General features: G+C 35.7%; 1 protein-coding gene across 1 annotated transcript in view; it reads left to right on the top strand.

The window, feature by feature from the left end:
- The window catches only part of LOC138704851 (G-protein coupled receptor 143-like), a 31,024-nt gene extending 14,755 nt beyond the window's left edge, over positions 1 to 16,269 (top strand). The window contains exons 2-6 of the mRNA XM_069833165.1: positions 1,350 to 1,458; positions 3,479 to 3,576; positions 6,929 to 7,107; positions 8,918 to 9,245; positions 14,008 to 16,269. Of these exons, the coding sequence (XP_069689266.1) occupies positions 1,350 to 1,458; positions 3,479 to 3,576; positions 6,929 to 7,107; positions 8,918 to 9,245; positions 14,008 to 14,256 (963 nt within the window). The 3' untranslated portion in view covers positions 14,257 to 16,269. The remainder of the gene's footprint in view (positions 1 to 1,349; positions 1,459 to 3,478; positions 3,577 to 6,928; positions 7,108 to 8,917; positions 9,246 to 14,007) is intronic.
- The last annotated feature ends 2,035 nt before the right edge of the window (positions 16,270 to 18,304 follow it).

Here is an 18,304-nt window from a genome sequence, read left to right as displayed (position 1 = left end):
GCTATATTTAAGTAGAGTATCCATGTTGAATCTTTCGTACACTACTTTTAACACTGGAATATAAATAATAATTGATTAAATGGCGATGTTACTCGTGTTAATTATGTAAGCATGTGCGGCTTACAGAACACATACACTATTTGACACAACTCTTCATCACACGAACGCACCCACACTACAGGCAGCGAGATAGCGCCGAGATCTAGTAGGTTCTGAGGATGGTGTCGAATAGCACTGAAACAGCTGTAAGCCGCACATGCTTACATAATTAACACGAGTAAGATCGCCATTTAATCAATTATTTATAAGTAGAGTAATGAATTTATATATTATTATAGTCACAATCATGCCATAGTATGAAAGAAAAATTTCACAACTTCGAGCGGGAATCGAACCTGCGACCTCCTGTTCTCCGGTCAGGCGCTCTACCACTGAGCCATCGAGTTTGTCTCACTACTCACGACTATAATAATATATAAATTCATTAATATGTCACATCAACGGACGTGTATACGTCATCAAACATCGTAAGATGAAGATTATATATAAGTAGAGTAGTTTATAATGGGACATGCTTATGGAATAATACTACTATCAGATTCAATTATATTTTTGTATTCATCTTTTACATATCTGTATCTATGTATTGAGGCATTCATTTCCGTAATATAATTTTTCGCTATATAATTCGACGTTGGTCCATTGCATTTTAATAACATCACATCTCGCTATTTTATTAAAAAAAAAATAAAGAAATTTGTGTTTGATGTTTCTTTTGAGAATGGCAATATATAGGCCTAGTATTATTTTATACAGTGTGCAAATTGTCTTTGCAAATTAAATGTTTACAGAAGAGCACAAAGAGAATAAGATAAAAATTCTTTGTATGATTTCATATTACCGTATGTTTAGTGTGTATTTTAAGTCATATTTAGACATGTGCATGTTGTTGTTTAGTCAACTGCCCGAAGACAGGTCTGAACCTCACAAGTGATACCAACATGGCACCACTTGTGAGGCAACTAGGCCAGGAGATAATGGAGTAAGTTGGCCAGTTCCTTTCTCCTTCCATTGCATACATCGCCGATTAGCTACATATTACACTAATCAGACTTCAGATGCATACAAACAATTCTTTTTCCTCTGACACATATCGTCAAGTGAGATATACTGCCTGATAACAGATGTACCCATCAGCCTGAACCTCAATCAGAGGTACATTTGCATGTATACTTCAGTATTTTTGTGAATACATGTGTGTGCATGTAAGCATGTATATATGTGTACGCTACTCTGGGAATAATGTTTTGCAGAATGTTAATTTTTTTTTTTCTTTTGATGTCTGTCAGATTCTTCCACGAAGAATTTCTAGTACATCAAATCGATCATTTGGATTCTCTGTTAGAGGTCGCCAGATAATAGTATGGCTTGCAGTTGCAGATTTGATGGCAGCTATGGGTAAGGAAAAGTACGTTTGTAACAGATACATCTAACTTACAGAATTTTAGGTCATATTGTAATAAAAGACAAGTTTCTGTATTCCAAATTTTTTTTATCTTCTGAGATTTTAGGCTTTCATGTATCATTGGAACGACTTTATTATTTTCATTATTGGTACTGCTACCGTACCGATAGGAGGTACTTAGGTTTATGCAGTACTTGTACTGTAATGTATTAAAATGTATCTTATAAAAGATCACTTCCTTTACTTGAACACCATATTGCCCAGACAGCACGTCACAGTACATAATATTGAAATTCAACTATTTTGTTATATGTGTACTTTTTATTTAGAAATTCCTGTCTTAAGTGAATACAACAAAACAACTTGAAAATCGTCGTTCCGGTTCCAAAATTATGTAATAAATCTTCAGTCAGCTCTGCATTCTACTACTTTAACACTTTAAACGTTGAAAGTTTAATCATTGTCTTTTTTTAATCATTGTTCATTGTGAATTGATTAGTAGGCCAATCTATCAACTCTTATTTAGGACGGCTTTTGTTGATACAAATGTATTATTTAAATTCTAACTGAATACACCAGCACTATATTTTTAAGGTAGGTCGTAGGCTACTACTTATGTAAAAAGTGTTGTGATTTTCGTGAATAGAAAAATAATGATAAGCCAATGGCTTATCTCGAGTAAGAAGCTGGTCTTCTGTCCCAGGGCTGCACTCGGACGTGGGTTCGAATCCCGTTTTGGATTAAGATTTCTTCGAGGTTTTCCCTAACTGTAAACGAAAATATCAGAAAAATCCTTGGTCTCATCTAGTGAAAATATTATCTTGCTGTCACTCATTTCGACTGATGCTAGATAATTTCGCAATTGTTACAACATTATTGACAACCGAATAATAATAATACCTACATAAGTGTTCTGCCCAAGGGCTGAGCTCCGGTCATATTAGCTATCGCTCACTTATCAACCTACAATTCTTATATAATATGTAAATAGTACGTATTGTACAGTAGTGGCAAAAAAAAACCGGACCGACCCTTGTAGGAAATTTCAGAGCCTTGTTCACTCCAGAGCACGACAGACTGGTAACTAAGACTTTCTTGGTTCGAATCCTGCCTGAGAAGAAAACTTTTTTTGTTCCTTATTCACATTTATTCCCAATACTTTTCGATTGCTGGTAAAATCCATGTTCTCGGAATAATAAGTTAATTAAGTAGTAAAATATCGCTGCAATCGAAAAGTATTGGAAATAAATTTGAATAAGGAACAAAAAAAATGTTTCCTTCCCAGGCAGGATTCGAACCACGAAAGTCTTAATTACCGGTACCAGTCTATCATGCTCTGGAGTGAACAAGGCTCTGCAATCAGCTACAAGGGTCGGTCCGTTTTTTTGCCACTACTGTACAATTACAGATTACTCACTTTTTAGGATTATAAACAATCATTGTGTATGTATGCACAAAAAAGTAATATTCTTTTGAATTATAGTTGAAATAAACTACAAATAGGAATACCGTTGTTAACATGATAAAGAAGAGAATTGTTGCGAAATTCGTAGAACTTGTGAGAAATTATATGTCATCTTCGTGATTAGTGAACACTGGTTATACAGAAATAACAAAGAATTGAAATTGATCTCTTAGAAATAGATTTTTAAATGATTTCGATACAAATTAATATTACATGCAATGATTTCCCCTGTTTTAAATTTAGGTTTCTTCAGCAACACTCTATTGCTTTCCCCAAATTATGTTAGAACTGATATAATTAGTTATGTTAGAATGGATTACTAGTTATTTGTCCATACACATTCTAAATAGAAGAAGTACTATACCGTAGTATTTATGTGACTACTGATATTTCATTCTTAGCTTTGGTGAATAATTCATCATTATTTCATTCTGTTTCTTATACTGGTACCAAAAGGACCAAGATTATTAACTATATAAAAAATTAAGTTTCCGTAATTTATATTTATTTTGTTATTTAAAGCACCACTTAGGCCTAATATGTTTCAGGTGTTTTCGTCCGTTCAATATTATGGATATACTACAAACAACTTGTGCCAGCATTCAGCAATGAGCTGTCTAGTGTTATATTCTGTGCAGTGTCTTCAGTAAGTTGCAGTTTAATATTTTATATTAAGCTTATGAAAATTAAAAGTAAAACATTTGGGTTTCTTTTCTATTGGAAACTAAAATACACATTTTTCTCTATATTTCTGCTAGAAAATGTAATATTGCCGGTACAATTTACTTTTAGGCCTATACATATTCGTATGTCATTCTCGAGTTGTCGTCAGATTCTGTTGTTAAATTATTAGGTAATGGTACCTACCCTACTGTTGTCACGCCAGGAGAAGGCGGCTGAAGTACTTAGACGGGGCGGAGGGGAAACAGTCGCGCATGCGCACCGCGCTGTTCACTGCAATATTCCTGTTTCACAAACATCTACTGCACGTGTCTATGAGTCTTTGCGACTTTGTGAAAATAATAGTAGGTTTTTACTGTAGTGTTTTATTAGTTTAAACAAGACAATTGTTTTCAGTATACCACAAATCTTTTATTGCTTTAGTTATCCTTTGCTTTTCGTGTTAATAGTGCTCATAATAACATAGTTAATAGAATTTATGTTATTGTATACTGTTATTTAGGTTTATAGCAGTTTTTTGTTTGTTGTAAATATGTCGACAAAGAGGAAACAAGGATTGACAATCTATAGCGAAGAAAGGAATATTATTAGAACTGCAAAATAATTCTGTGATGAAGAAAAAGAACAACAGTGCCTTTGCATTCCTCTTACGAAACCTACAGCAAAGGAAAAAAAGTACTCTAATCTATCCACAAGAACAATACAGCGTATAAGGAATGAAATAAAAGACTGCACAGAAGAAAGTGCGTTGTCGACACCTGAGGGAGAAAAAAAATGTAAACGTCCAGAATACTGAAACGCAAATGTAGATGACTTAGACGGGAAATTGACAAAAAAGATATAATTGAGAATTTTTATTTGAAAAGAAAGAGGGCCACCGGCGTAGCTCAGGAGGTAGCGCGTTTGCCTGCTGATCTGCAGTTGTGCTCGGGAGTGAGTACGATTCCCGTTTGCGCTGACTACCTGGTTGGTTTTTTTCCGAGGTTTTCCCAAGCGGAAGGCGAATGTCAGGTAATCTATGGCGAATCCTTGGTTTCATTTCGCCAAATACCAACTCGCCATCATCAATTCAATCGACACTGAAGAAGCTAGTAGTTATTACAGTGTCGTTAAATAACAAGTAAAAAAATAGTACCAAGCTGCAACAAACGTCTACCCTTTTACAAGAGAAAATTGATTTGAAATGAAAGACAACATTAAGACGAATACTGAAGAAAAAGGATTTCAGGTGGAAGAAGTGTGCAGCAAAAAAAAATTGAGGAAAACGCTGTAAATTAGAATACGTGAAGATATCTACAGCAAATAAGAAAGCTTAGGAAAGTGAAAAAACCGATTTTGTATCTGGACGAAATGCGGATAGATAGGCGTACCAATTTAACGTTTCCCAAGTTCTGGCACGATAAAAATGTTACGGGAGTTTTGACTACCGTAAATGTGTCCAGAACACTCATTGTTGTTCATCAGGATGGGGGCGGTGGGGCTAATGGCTTTGTTGAGAGATTCGAATTAATATACACGGCTGGAACATAAACAGACGATTATCATGGACAGATCATACTCCAGAAATATTTTTAAATGTGATAATGATAGTCATAGCGACAGCACCGAAGATGCGGAATCTTTTATGTCTGACTCCGTTCCCTTGTAGCCAAGTAAGTGGAGGAAGTTTTCAGGTCAGAGTGTAGCGTAAAGTTCCCCCGTCCCGCCTATCTACTCCCCGCGCCAACTCGTAGCGCAAAGACAGTAATAAAGATACTGTAATTACTGCGTTTTCTATGTCACAGTAAAACTTTTATAGGATACCATGGCGGTTCGAGGTATAATTTTAGATGGGTAAAGTTAACTTACAAATACCTATAACTTTTACATTCTGAAACGGTCTTCAAACAATGCATTACTGGTATGCATTTGACCCTGACAGAAAGAAAAATAAGTATGCTACCAGTAAAAAAATATTGGAGAGTTTCTTTTCAGAATTAAATTATGAGTAAAACGTAACCATGTATAAGATCATTTGTTATCAAAGTCATATAAACCATTAAAATTCCGAATAATATTGTACCGTATATAATATTAAACATATTTCTTGACACTTAGTCCTACTTGAAAAAGAAGTCCATTCTACATTCTTTGCAGTGAGCTTTATGGCTGAAATTGGACAGTTCGTGATAAAATCTTTTTCTGCTGAAAGCAGAGGCGGCTTTAGAGGCAGTGCCATCGTGCCTTGGCACTACCAGAAAACGTGAGAGAAAAGGAGAATTCTTATTTTCCGCGCAAAAGCAGAGAGAAATAAGTTACGCTTGTACTTGTAAACTCTACTGCCAATATTATCAAATTCGCCAACCTCATTGTAACCAGTGTTTGCAGCAAGGATCTGTGCCAGGCACCACATCCCATAAGAAATATATGGGTACGTGCAAGACGGAGCCTGGCTGGTAGCCTGACTGGTTACCTAGTCGGAAGAAATGGCTGAATGTTACACAATGGAAGCGTGCAAGACAGGACTGTTCGGTCGAATTCTACTTAGCTTGTTAGCCCGCTCGTAGCTGGAAGAATGGATCCTTTCATTTTGCTAGTTACCAGCGACCTAAATATCTTTACTGTACATGCATCCTGCGAGTCTGTAGAACTTCTTCATGTGCTAAACGGCTACTGCTCGTCATTTCGACGCATATAATGGATTTGGAAAGATTAATTTCAAATAATAATAATAATAATAATAATAATAATAATAATAATAATAATAATAATAATAATAATAATGTTTATTGCCAGAAAAATACAATACAAAGAAATTGTAAATTTACAACATTCTAACACTCCCCTAAAAGAGAGTGTTCTCGTGCTCAGGGGAGGATTCGATATATAATAAATGTAGACATATAATTAGCCATGTTGCATATTAAATCCAAAGTATGTAACAATGCAACAATAGCGAGAACGTCATGTATATTGTTATGTTTCGTCTTTGGTATCAACTTAAAAATAGGTAATATCCTATGCTCCACCTTTTATTTCTGCTTTTTAGAGTTTGAATTAAATCACAGATGAAATGATTTACGAAAATATTCAAAAATGAAGAATAGTTTAATAGGCTAATATTACAATAAACTCTTTGACAAGCTTTGTAACTTAGTTCATAACTTTACTGTTTAATAAAGAAATAGTTAGAATATATATTCATTCGTCTTCACTGTGAGTTTTAGGAACAATTTTTGTATCTGTTGAAGAAACAAACAATGTTTAAAGATGGCTGACAACTCTACTGTTTCACAAGTAGGAAGTTAGAAAAGATGTCTTTGTGTTTCCTACTCTAGGCTTGGATCCAGTTCTTTTACACTGCAACATGGTTCTGGACACTGTGTTATGCCCTCCATGTGAGACTGACGCTGAAAGCACAGAGAGAAAGTACAGTGTTATATCACATTACAGCTTGGATCAGTCCTGCTTTGCTAACATCAATGGGGCTCCTTATTTTGTATGTTCCTGATGCAAAGTAAGTTTTTATTCTAACCATGTTACTGTTCTCTTCAAAAATGAATTCTAATTCTTTATAGCATAGCATTGTAGCTAAGGAATAGTATTGATTTCCTATTCGAGAAGTTCGGAGTTAAATACACTGACATTTTTCCTGATGGCAGTACATGTATGTACAGAGTGATACATACAATTTTTATCTTTTTTATTGGTTAGTTTACGACTCTTTATCAACTTCTATGGTTATCTAGCATCTGAATGAGATGAAAGTGATGTCAGTGAAATGAGTCCAGGATCCACTGCCAAAAGTCACCCAGCATTTGCTCTTAATGAGTTGAGAGAAAACCTAGTAAAAAACCTCAACCAGGTAACTTATCCCAACCAGGATTTGAACCTGGGCCCGCTTATTTCACAGGCATGCTAACTGTTACTCCACAGTGGTGGACTGGTACATGAAAAAGTAGTCTGTGTCCGTAACATAGTGTAAATACATAAATAAATGCAGAAACTACAGTTAAGTGCTGCAATGACTTGCTATCATAGATGATAGTAAAACTGAACTCCTGCTGTATCAATGAATGCACAGTTGTGCATGTCTAGTCATGTTTAGGTACACCTGGCATAAAATAGTAATATTAGTAGCAGTGCCTGCATGGCTTACATTGTCTTTTAGTTTCTGTATTGTATACGGGTTTTTCATATACCATGCTCTTCAAGTGTCTCCAAAGATAACAGTCGCAAGTAGTAAAGTCAGGAGAACGTGTTGTCCACATATTTTTGCTGACTCTTTATTTCTCTGACAAGATCTCGTGGAATCACTGCAGTGGCACCTGAGAATTGTGGTAGACGCTCTCTTTCCTCTTCATTGAGTTAAGCACAGAAATCATAAAAAAATGTTCATGTAGAATTTCGTTTTTTTATGATACCGGTACTGTTAGAAATTATCAGTCCAATAATGCGCACCCTATCACGGCACTCCAAATACCAATATTTTGGTTATTGAGTGGCTTTTTATAAACAAGATTAAGACTTTAAGGTTCTCTCCACCCATTACCACATGTTATGTAAATTTACGCAGCTGGAGAAATTAAACCACGCCTCATTATTCATTATGTACTGGACCAAGTGTAACAGGTCTGTGTCGATGCTATTCAGAAGCCACATACAGTACTATATTTATTGGTGCTTGTCGGCTTCTTTATGTGATGTTGGCATGTTCTTCTGCTTGTGTGTACCTGCTGCGCTGATTTACGTGTTGACTTCTTTAGACTTTTCATACTGTAATCCTTCAATGAATATCCTCAATAACTTCATAAGTTCAGACCGCATTTCTTTTTTTATTGGTGCATTATGCATACCACACCGTAGCATTCTACTTCTTAACCAAGTCTCTTCACCGATATGTCTATGCCGTGAAACTTGTCCTAAAAATTCCGCAGTTTTCTTAATCAAATCCATCCATACATATACTTTCATAATTGCTACTTCCATCTATCTAGTATATCATCTTGCAGAAAGCAGGAAGGACGTTCATTCAAAGGAATATTCATCTCTACTAATGTGGTGAGAGGTGAGAAATGTTGACAGAAGAGTGCTGACTGGCTGTTCACTCATTCAATAGCCTATACTGGCACCAGAGACTCAAGTGGCATTCCAAGCGGTCAAAAATTCACAATAACATGAGCGCCACGCTGTACAATAAATTCTAAGATACAATGCATAGCAAAGCCGCATCGCTCTCATTCACAAAATTATCAAGTCTATCATATTTGTGATTTAATTGTGCGATTAATTTAATCTAAGATACTGGTAATATTTTATGTTTACAGCTGTCATAATATAAACACTTTGTCAGGGGCTTTGACACACATCCTACCAAACTATTGTGCCACGTTGTTACCAATGTTTGTCATCATGATTGCCAACCCTGCTTTATACTGCTGTTCAACACAAGATGTGAAGAAGAACGTGTTTCTTAGGCTGGGTCAGATCACACAGAAAGAACGCAGTACTGTGGATGGCTTGAAGCTTAAATTCATTGTTACTACATTAACTTTCTACATGTGTTGGCTTCCAAATCTCATCTGCGGTGTGTTACTCTGGTCCCTCTGGATCGATCTACCTAAAACAGCTGTTATCATTCTATGGTATATCATGGTAAGTGGATATTTTGTATAAATTTGTATAAGAAGGTGATTATAAAAATAAGATTTTATGTTCTGCAACAGTATATCGAGATTTAATTTCTCTGACGTTTCAAAGTTACTTCTAGATTTTATCTTTAGAATCGTATTGTTCAAGTTCTGAAACAATCACCTACCCCATTCAGGTCAGATATTCTTCACTACTCCAGTGCCAAGACATTACAGAATTAATGTTTCAACACACAATTAAAAGTCTTAGCAATCCATTCAGCCAACATTAAACTATTGAAATGTACGTATAAAGTTGAACAAAATACCAGACGAAAATATACAGAAGGAATTAAACATATTTCTTGCATAAAAGTAATAAATACAAAAGCAATTGAATCATGAATATAAATAATGTGGATGCCATAGACTATCACAAGAAATTCTGAATATTTACTGAACATGTTCCACTTTATATTAATGAATTGTAATTTTTGATGAAAAAATAATATGATTAATAGGATTAATGTCAGGAAGAGAAACCTCAAGGAAGGTGTAGAGAAAGATGATATTATTTAAATATAATACCAAGGAAAAAAAACAGTTGAGAGGCTGTACCAGAAGTACTTCCCCATTATAGAATAGGTACATCTTGTTACATGGATGCTTTCAAATAAAACAACGATTTACATAAAAGTATAATTTATGTCAGCAAATTGCTAACAGTGATCTATGATACGAGTAAGAGAAATAAGTTACAAAGAGCATACACTTATCATCTAGTTACCTTATTCTCCTGGTGTCATGTTTTGAACAAGATTTTTCATCTTAATTCACACTTGCAGGAGAGTTTTGCTTGCAAATCAAAGTTACTACTTTTACTTGTGGTTTTGAATCAAATCGATCCTGTGCTTTCATTCGCCATCTTTTAATCCCACTTTCCTTTATGTCATTTTGAACATCATCAGACTAGTGTAGTTTGGGCCTTCCAACATTTTTCTTTGCGCCAATTATTTTAACATTCAAAGAAGTTTCTGGTATTTTACCTTATTTCATCCTGACCACATGGCCCAGCCTTCTAGTCTTTCGAATTTAATATCATGATGTTATCTTTGAAACAGTTCATTCATTAAAATGTGTTCTCCACTAACTAAGTTAGCATCTTTATTCTTACAAATATTGGTTCTGGCTTGAAATCCTTTCTTTTGATTGCTAATATCTTCATAACATTTTTTACTATAGTTTCTTTCAAATTTCTCCTGTAAATCGTAGAAAATGGCATCTAGGTAGTTCTTCTTTTTCAGCTCTACATATACGTTTAGTCTCTTTCCTAGCATTCCTGTATTCTTCAACAACATTTCTTGTTCCCTCAAAAGCATATTCCTTCTGAGGTTATTCAATTATAACGATTAACTATTCCAAATGATTGGACTAAGCATAACAGATCGAAACAGAATAAGTAGACTACCGGTACCATCTCCAGGACTTGAGTGATACAAACCTGAGTATAGAACCTGCTAGTTTTGTAACATAGGAGAAATTAAATCTCAACACAGTCCAGTGTCAAGTTTCAATTTTCTTTAAGGTCAAATACGATTCTTATACAGTATTTGGAAACACCTGTAATGTATATTTATTTACAATTAAAAATATTAAAACAGTTTTGTACATTTAAAATATCTGTTATGTTAAAATATTCTTATATAAAATACATAAAAATAATACTAGACATGTTTTGACGAATTGACGTCTTATCTTCTGTAATATAATGAAAAAATGGAATACTGAATCTATATATTATCTTATACATTATTGAATCATATTATTATGGAAGTTCACTGCGGGCTAAAGCAAGGAGATGCACTATCACCTTTACTTTTTAACTTTGCCCTAGGAAAATTCAGGATAACAGACAGGGTTTGGAATTGAACGGGTTACATCAGCTTCTTGTCTGTGTGGATGACGTGAATATGTTAGGAGAAAATCCACAAGCGATTAAGGAAAACACAGAAATTTTACTTGAAGCAAGTAAAGCGATAGGTTTGGAAGTAAATCCCGAAAAGACAAAGTATATGAAGAGTCCACTGCAAGAATGATGGATGTCATTTGGAATACATTTTTCAGGAGAAGCAATTGAAAGTTTGAAATGCTTAGTGCTCAAGCTTAACTGTGATTTTCCGATCATTACTGGACAATAACTATCAGTGTTAATGACATATAACTCTCTATGTACATTCTATATATATATATATATATATATATATGTATCTTCAGCTATGCATTGACAGTCTTTGTTCATTTTCGACAAGAAAGTGACATCCATCATTCTTGCAGTGGACTCTTCATATGATTATGACTCATGACCAGAATATTGTACGAAATGGAAACATAAAAATTGGAGATTTATCCTTCGAAGAGGTGGAAAAATCCAAATATCTTGGAGCAACAGTAACAAATATAAATGACACTCAGGAGGAAATTAAACGCAGAATAAATATAGGAAATGAGTGTTATTATTTGGTTGAGAAGCTTTTGTCATCTAGTCTGCTGTCAAAAAATCTCAAAGTTAGAATTTATAAAACAGTTATAATACCGGTACCGGTTGTTCTGTATGGTTGTGAAACTTGGACTCTCACTTTGAGAGAGGAACAGAGATTAAGGTTCTTAGGAAAATATTTGGGGCTAAGAGGGATGAAGTTACAGGAGAATGGAGAAAGTTACACAATGCAGAACTGCATGCATTGTATTCTTCATCTGACATAATTAGGAACATTAAATTCAGACGTTTGAGATGGGCAGGGCATGTAGTACATATGGGCGAATCCAGAAATGCATATAGAGTGTTAGTTGGGAGACCGGAGGGGAAAAAGACCTTTGGGAAGGCCAGGACGTAGATGAGAGGATAATATTAAAATGGATTTGAGGGAGGTGGGATATGATGATAGAGACTGGATTAATCTTGCATAGGATAGGGACCAATCGTGGGCTTATGTGAAGGCAGATTCCTTAAAAGCCATTTGTAAGTAGGTAAGTATTACTAGGGAAGTAAAATGTAAATCAATAAAAAGTAGTGAGAAATTAAAGTACAGACACATTATTATGACATGAGACGAGAAAACAGCGGGTTACTGGCAGCCGTTCCCTTTGCAGTCTGTTAGAGATGCGGCATAATAGATCCTCAGTCGTCATATGGCATTCGCTGTATTGGTAGTCACAAGTCGTGTTACAAAAGTCTCGATTCTTCAAGTGTACAAAGTTAGTGTATAAAGTTTAGTGATTATTGTGTATTTAGGTAATGCCTACCAACAATTCTCATTGCATGAACGTGTGTATATGTACAATACATACATAAAAGGCAGATCGTGTGCGAAAAAGAAGACGTAAATTTCGAATTTCCATACAGACCTGTGCCTTCTGCTGAAACAATTAGAAGACTCGCTAAAAGATTTAAAGAAACAGACTATATACTAGAGGAAATCGAGGCTGTCAATGATGAGGAACTTCAGTGTTTTCATTCGTTTATCAGAAGATGTCAGATGTGGTGTGGTGGCAAATGAGGGCCATTTCTAGCAATTACTGTGAGCATGGTAAGTCCAAATTATTGAACATTTATTGTTAGTACTATTAGGTATTGTAGAAATGCTGGAGAAATCGTTATGCGCTTGCCGGAAACCACACTAGCAGTGGGCCACAAGTCATCCACCGTTTTCTTGCCTCATGTCATAATAATGTCTCTGTAAAAGATTGAGTTAGATTAAGGAACATAGGCTTGCTGTTGTAGAGAATGTGTTGGAAAGCGAACTGACAGTGTGTATATTGATTTTTATGATCACCATGCTTGTAGTCGTCAGAATACGCAGTACTCTGTGCGTGTGTGTACACATATATCGATCTAACCTTGGCGAGTAGGCCCTGCTCGATCTTGTACTTTGTTTAATTTCATATTACTTTATGTAATTTCACTTTCTTAATAATAGGATTCAATCATAGATATAAAATATGATAGATTCAATATTCAATTTTTGCATTTTATAGACCATATTATACTGCTGAAGATGAGGCAGCAAGGCCTCTAGTCTTCTATTAATATATTTTATATGAAAATATTTTAACATACAATAACAGGTATTGTAAGCATTCAAAACCGTTTTAATATTTTAACGGTAAATAAATGTATGAATACAATATATGGTGATTACTTTCACGTATTAATTTGAACTTAAGTTTATAAATATCTAATTGGCTAGTTTCGGCTTGGGGGCCATCTTCAGAACTGCTGTGGTCTTTGCGTCTTCCAGTGTCTTCACCCCTGGTGGGGGTGCATTTGTGTTGTGTAGTGTGGAATCAAATAGTGTGTGTGTTTTGAAATTCAGTTGTGTGTTGAGGATTTGTTGTGGATGTGTTTTTGTGTGTCTTTATATTTCGTATTGTTCTAGTGTGTTTAGTTTCTGGTAAATAAATATATATTATCACCACTGTTACTAACTGCATTTTCTTACGTACTGTGTAAGTCTTATATTACTACTGGTATAAAGAGACTTCAAATTATTGAGAAATTGGGGTCGCAACATTATAGGCATTTCATTACTTGCATAGTTCTTGTAAACTGTTTGTATTTAAAAAGTATAATTTAAAACCACCACATTTACAACCATCACCACTTCCTCATGTACCTAAATCAGTGAAATAATGAACAATACAAGTCTATGGTCTCAAGAGGAAGTAAATATCTTATGTTTTAAATAATGCATTTGGTGATTAAGTTAATCTCTGCCATTCATTTTCAGGCAGTGATGAATCCTCTTCAAGCACTTCTAAACAGTATGGTGTATAGGCGATGGTCAGAAGGTATTGAGCAGATATATTTTCCATGTCTCAGTCGCTCGAACCCAGACTTCATCTCGTCATATTCACACAGAAACTCTGCTGATCCAATCGACCTGTCTGAAGATGAGAACACCTCTCTTCTGCAAAGTCATGATGAGAGGTTACCTACCAATAGAATGAGTATTAATGGCTCGTCAATGTACACTTGAAAGTCAAGGGATTCATATATGAAAACTGCATTTTTCTAGCACATCTCAGAGAATGTGCTTGTCTGTGATATTTAACTTAGGAATCAGAAAAACTGTGTTGAAACAACATTTCTCGAGAAAGTAACATTTCATGAAAACTCTCATATTGTGTTTATCCATGCACAAGACATTGCTAGAAGAAAGAAGATACATTTTGAATAAAATGGTGCCACTTACTTCTTTCTTCACTTTGGATTTGTTTTTCAAACACAGGACAAGAAAATTTAAAGGTAATTTTAATTGCATACAACGAACAATCAACAAAATTTGTAGTTTTATATAATTTATGTGTGCATACTAAAATTAAGATAATTTCAGAAAACATAACATCCATATATGCATCGTACTTATGAATATATTATTTATGAGTTCGTAGTAAAAATTAAATAAGAATATAGAATAGTTCCATAGTTCATAAAAACAGAGGAAATCTAGGATTTCATTAAAATGAATAAAATCTTAAGCAGTCAAGTTATCCCAACTATAGGCCATAGTGGCCCACAGGATAACTGGAGGTTAAAGATCACTGGAATCAGCATTAATAGTAGTAAGGGTGTCAGTCCTGCATGTTTGCCCCAAGGAAATCTCCCTGGTGCTAATTTTTTTAGTCTGAGTCGCCCAAGGGCCATTGTGTAGCCGGGAAGATTAGGTCAATTGGAAAAATCTAAATCTATGACCCCATAGGAATCGGACCTGCGATCTTCGGCTTTGTAACCACCACGCTAGCACATGCCCTGCAAATAAAATCTTACATTTATTAGTAATACTGAGGTCTCAATTGTTTTAAACTACTCTCTAGTTCAAATATATTTACTCTTCCAAATACAAATATATGTGTGATCATATTGATACCGAAATCTTGATGGTGCCTTATCAAAGAGATACAATAATTAGATGTAATAGTTAACTTAGGCGTATAAACCTTTCACAATGAATCTAAGTTATGGTATGGTACCGTATATAAAGAAATTTTATAATGAAATGTCTCACAAGAGAAGTGTTCGATTTCTGTGTAGGTTTTATAATTTATAAACATGTTATGTATCGATAATTGTATATAATACGACTTTATATTAATTGTGCATCATGAAAATAATTTAATATTTTAAATATGTATTTAATAAAATATTTGTAACATTAATTTTTGTGTTATGTACGAGGCGCATCCAGAAAGTAAGTTTCCCGATTTTTTCCCCTTGAAAGTAAACGTAATTAGCCGTGTCAATTGCGCATGCATAACAGATCTATGACATATCAATCATATGCCAGCCGGACAGGTCCCGCCTGGTGCCAGTAGTGTGGGAGCAGTGGTCCGAAATGGAAGCTCTTATTCCTTCTCCTGCCGCCTGCGAGGTTCGGTCGGTGATAAAGTTCTTTAATGCACAAAGCATTGCACCAATTGAAATTCATCGGCAGCTCTGTCAGGTCTATGGGCCGAACATCATGAGTAAGCAGATGGTGCGTCGCTGGTGTAGGCAGTTTTCCGAAGGTCATCAAAGTGTCCATGATGAAGAGCGCAGTGGGCGACCGTCCCTCATCAATGATGATCGTGTTGAGCTGGTGCGGCAGTGCATCATGGAGAACTGTTGCTTCACGATTACAGAGCTGAGCAGCCATTTTCCGCAGATATCGCGATCCTTGTTGCATGAGATTGTCACTAAGCACCTGCTGTTCAAAAAAGTGTGTGCCAGGTGGGTGCCGAAAAACACCCGAACACAAAATGCAACGTTTAGGAGCAGCACTGACATTTCTGTAACGGTATCACGATGACGGCAACGAGTTCCTCGACAGGATTGTCACGGGCGATGAGACTTGGATTTCGCACTTCACCCCAGAAACCAAGCAGCAGTCAATGTATTGGCGGCATAGTGGATCTCCGGTCAGGACGAAATTCAAACAGACGCTGTCGGTACGGAAAGTGATGTGCACGGTGTTCTGGGACAGGAAGGGCATTCTGCTCATTGACTTCCTTCCAAGAGATGAAACAGTGAACGCTGACCGTTACTGTGAAACACTGCGAAAATTGAGACGTGCTATTCAAAACAAGAGGCGTGGAATGCTTACTGCAGGTGTTGTGCTCCTCAATGACAATGCTCGTCCACATACGGCTCGGTGCACAGCAACTGTTTTGACGGAATTTGACTGGGAGTTGTTTGATCATCCACCCTACAGTCCTGATCTTGCTCCCAGCGATTTTCACGTTTTCTTGCACCTCAAATTCCTGTCCTCCGGTGAGCGTTTTGGCAACGACGAAGAGCTGAAGACATCTGTCACACGCTGGTTCCATTCATAGGCGGTAGAGTTCTACGACAGAGGGATACAAAAGTTGATCCCACTATACGACAAGTGTCTCAATTCTGATGGTGGCTATGTTGAAAAATAGCTGAAACATTGCTGTACCTGTTGCCAATAAATGTTTTCCTGAAAGTGTGTGTTCTTTTTTTTTTTTTTAAATAGGGAAACTTACTTTCCGGATGCGCCTCGTACTACACTACTTCCGAAGCAGACTGTTTTGCAAAATACTTGTAATACCTTAGCATTTCAGCAAGTATTCCAAGGAAATAAGAAACAACAATATAGTTCTCAATTTTTGTTTTGATTTAGTACAGTGTGCTACAAAAATAAGCTCAACCTGCCAGGAGATGAAACAGGAGCTTAAGTGGAATAAGTAATGTATACAGGTATAAACTCTTCTTTGCTACAGTATAGGAAGTATCAAAGGGTACCATATGCAAAGTAGATATTCGTCTGAAGAAGATAAGAGGAAGATAGGTGACGAAATTGCATGGAAAAACTGAAGAATGAAGAAGAAGAAAATTTGAAGCAAATTTTCAAGAGAAAGCGGCTACATTAGAATCCACACCTGAAAATAGTAATGAGTACTGGACTCATTTAAAAAGCTGTATACAGATACCAGCAGAAGAAGCAATAGGATACACAGAAGATATGAGAATTAAGAAACCTTGGGTCACAGGGAAAATGTTTGAGAAGATGGGCGAAAGGAGAAAATGGAAACTAAACAACTAAGAAAAGAAACTGATAAGGTGAAGGAAGACTGAATGAAAGAGAAATGGGAAGAAATAGAGGATCTAGAGAGAAAAGGAAGATATGATTTAATGTACTGCGAAGTAAAATGTTTGGACTTCACAAATAAGAACAGGAAATCCATGTGGTTGATAGAGGACGACATCGGAAATGAAATAACAAACAAAGCAGGAATACTAAACAGGTAGACGAAATATGTAGAAGAGTTATATGAGACAATGAATCGTCCAGATGACTTAGCTATAGAAGACAAAGAAGCCATATCAAAAGACAAAAAAGGATTCTCTATTTTAAGGGAAGAAGTTGAACTAGTGCTTAAGGAAATGAAGAATGGGAAAGCAACAGGAGTTGATGGAATACCCACTGAATTAGTGAAATGCTTAGATAAAAACAAGAAGGATACTATATCATTATACAATGAAATATATGAAAAAGGCGAATGGCCTGAAGATTTTACGGAGACAGTGTTGCTTCCAATACCGAAGAAAAGTAATGCCAAGAAATGTAACAAGTTCAGGACTATCAACCTGATACCACACTTGGCGAAGATTCTCTTGCGAATACTAAATCGACGTTTATAGTCTAAGATGGAAGAATAGTTGAAAGAAGAGGAATTTGGCTTCCGGAAAGGAAAAGGTATGAGAAATGCAATTGGACTGCTATGAACAATTGGCGAAAGATACCTGGAGAAGAATAAAGAATGTATGTAGTATTTGTGGACTTAGAAAAGGCTTCTGACAGAGTGGATTGGAGTAAACTGATCGTGATCCTAAAGAAAATAGGTGTGGATTGGAAATGGAGAAAGCTGTTCAGTAACCTTTATATGAAACAAGTCAAAGTCAGGATAGTTGAAGAAATGTCAGAAGGAAGTGAAATTGGAAGAAGAGTATAACAAAGATGTCCTTTATCATCAACCCTCTTCAACATCTACTTGGAGGATTTAGTGTAGAACTGTTTTCAGAAC

The sequence above is a fragment of the Periplaneta americana genome, chromosome 8 (genome assembly GCF_040183065.1).
Source record: "Periplaneta americana isolate PAMFEO1 chromosome 8, P.americana_PAMFEO1_priV1, whole genome shotgun sequence".
In the NCBI taxonomy this organism is placed as follows: Eukaryota; Metazoa; Arthropoda; class Insecta; order Blattodea; family Blattidae; genus Periplaneta; species Periplaneta americana.
Note: the sequence above shows the minus strand (reverse complement) of the source record. Positions and strands in the feature narration are given on the sequence as shown.